This window comes from Anguilla rostrata, chromosome 2 (assembly GCF_018555375.3).
Source record: "Anguilla rostrata isolate EN2019 chromosome 2, ASM1855537v3, whole genome shotgun sequence".
In the NCBI taxonomy this organism is placed as follows: Eukaryota; Metazoa; Chordata; class Actinopteri; order Anguilliformes; family Anguillidae; genus Anguilla; species Anguilla rostrata.
Window position 1 is genome coordinate 56,252,199 of NC_057934.1, and position 2,804 is coordinate 56,255,002.

Here is a 2,804-nt window from a genome sequence, read left to right on the forward strand (position 1 = left end):
CAGGATAGCCAGAACAACAGCAAGAAAATGTGTATGCGGGTGCAGGTGTGTGTGTGCACGCGCGTGCGTGCGTGTGTTAAAAATGAACAGTAAAAGTAACCCCTGAAGTGGCTAACATCGAAACAAAATGTTAATAACGTATCCGAAACACTGTCCACTCGAAAACGAACATAGCTAATGTGGTAAGATCAACTGTCAGGTCTTCTCCACCCTATATAATGTGTGCAATACAATATAATACAGTAAAATAGAAGGGCAAAGCATACTTCCAAATTAATGCTGTATTAAAGTCACAAGTGTTATCAGGTCTATATTATCCCATCTACATTAAACGTATCCCTAGTATGCTTCATTTTCTGCTCTAGATTTTTTTTACGATTTTATGCTGCTTCTGGAAACTTTGCATTGAATGAATAAATAAGTGTAAAATCTATTGATTCGTGCAGTTCTGCGACGAAGCTACAGTAAATGCGTAAGGAAGAAAATATTACTTTCTTGCTATCGCCTAAGTACATACAAGGTTTCAGATGCAACGAATTATTAAGTGGATGCAAGCGACACCATTGACATCTTAAAGTATTTCCAGATTTGATAGTAAATCTACATTTATATAATGGTTTTTAGTTGTTCTTGATATACACATCACGCGAATGTGTACGTAGCTATTCATATAGTCTGTGCGTAAAAATAATGAGTCCCGATGAACATAATTTATAAAAGCGATAAAAGAAATAATAATAATCTCATCTACAATAATTTTGAATCATTTTTTCCTAAACCGTTAAGAATGGGCAATCTTTAATCATGATGAGCATATGAAAAGCTTCAGATTATAAAAATGAATGAAAACTCTCGTGCTCGCTCCCTCCCTCTCTTTGCCCTCTTCCTCTCCTGTCGCTCTCACCAGCAATCGCAAAACACACACACACATACACACACACACACACACACACACACCAATCACTTCGTTTGACAAGCCAGGTTCATCTTTGAAGCCATATTATTATGTTCTTTTCGTGAAAATAATAAGCATCATCTGGATACACCATGGAATCAAAACTACAAAATGCACGCTTAGTAAATTAATTTTCGTTACGATTACTTTGGTTATTTTGGAGGTGATCCATGTGAGGGAGAGTTGGGTGTCTGACGTCAGAAGCTGCGGAGATTCTACACTACAGACTATCTTCGCCACCAACAAATATTGGTCTGGTAAACGAGACAAGTAGCTCCTTTGAAAAGTTAGCTAAAACAATATTAAAGACGCAAAACGTCGAAGGGGCAATGAATCATAACAGGTCCGGAAACTTCAACGTCAGTCCTCCTCTCAACAGCAGCTCCGGTTCCGTGGACGAGCTTGTAATCACATCGACTTTTGGGACATTGCTGTCGCTAGTGTACATAGTTGGAGTGTCCGGGAATGTATATACGCTGGTGGTGATGTGTCATTCTATCCGGTTCGCTACTTCCATGTACATCTCTATCATTAACCTTGCGCTGGCAGATCTGCTTTACCTCTCCACTATCCCATTCGTGGTATGCACCTATTTCCTCAAGGACTGGTACTTCGGAGACGTGGGCTGCCGTATTCTGCTGAGTCTCGACCTGCTGACTATGCACGCGAGCATCTTTACACTAACGGTAATGTGTACGGAGCGCTACTTAGCAGTTACAAAGCCTTTGGATACCGTTAAGCGCTCCAAAAGCTACCGCAAAGCCATGGCCGGAGGCGTTTGGATGCTGTCATTGGTTCTTACTATTCCTATGATGACTATGGTCAACCAGACCACCAAACAGTCGGACGGCGGCGTGAAAAGGATGTGTGCGCCCACCTGGGGCACTGAGGCGTATAAGATTTACCTGAGTATCCTTTTCAGCACAAGTATTATGGCGCCTGGGATAATAATTGGGTACCTGTACACTAAATTAGCCCGCACTTACCTAGAGTCTCAGAGGAATTCGGCCACCAACAAAGGGAATAAGCGCTCTCCAAAGCAGAAAGTACTTATCATGATATTCACCATCGTGCTGGTGTTCTGGGCGTGCTTTCTTCCCTTCTGGATTTGGCAGCTTCTTCCCCTGTATCACAAACCCCTGCGTCTGGCCTCTCACACCCATACCTGCATTAACTACCTGGTGGCCTGTCTCACGTACAGCAACAGCTGTATCAACCCTTTTCTTTACACGCTGCTCACGAAAAACTACAGGGAGTACCTTAAAAATCGCCACCGGAGTTTCTACCGCTACACGTCATCCTTTAAAAAGCGCCCCCCCAGTTTGTACTCGTTAGGAAAGTCAGCCTCCTCCAGTAACCAGTTCGACTTCAACTCCGAGACGTTGGTAATGGGACCACTTAAGGGGCCCCTGTGATCCGTCAAAAGCGAGACTGCTGGATGGAGTCGGTTCGGTAAGATATGTTCCCGCCGTCCTTGACTTCGTAACTCAAAACTTAAGCGAGTTTAACTAGGTGCACTGTATAGCGTATTGCTGTATAGTTTTACAGTAGGCAAATAAGAGTGGATACATAAATTATTAGCGGTGCATTTATTCAAAACAACTTAGACTGCATATGCACCAGGTGTGATATAGTAACTTGATTAGCAACATCCAGGAACTATCCAGGGATAATTGCTGCATTTGAGCAAATTTCTGACAGCACAATCTACGGTTTTTAACGTTTACCCAAAACATGTCTCAATATGACTCCAACGTTTTAAACTGTGTGTTAAACGCACATATCCTGTTTAATTTCCAGGTGTCCATGGGCCCTCTGAGGTGACACTGTCAGATCATTAGCCACACTA

At 42.5% G+C, this 2,804-nt stretch overlaps 1 protein-coding gene across 1 annotated transcript; it reads left to right on the plus strand.

Moving 5' to 3' along the window:
- Window positions 1-1,284: 1,284 nt before the first annotated feature.
- On the plus strand, window positions 1,285-2,401 carry LOC135249511 (urotensin-2 receptor). The gene has a single exon (XM_064325134.1). The coding sequence runs from the start codon at window positions 1,285-1,287 to the stop codon at window positions 2,368-2,370; it is 1,086 nt and encodes a 361-aa protein (XP_064181204.1). The 3' UTR covers window positions 2,371-2,401.
- The last annotated feature ends 403 nt before the right edge of the window (window positions 2,402-2,804 follow it).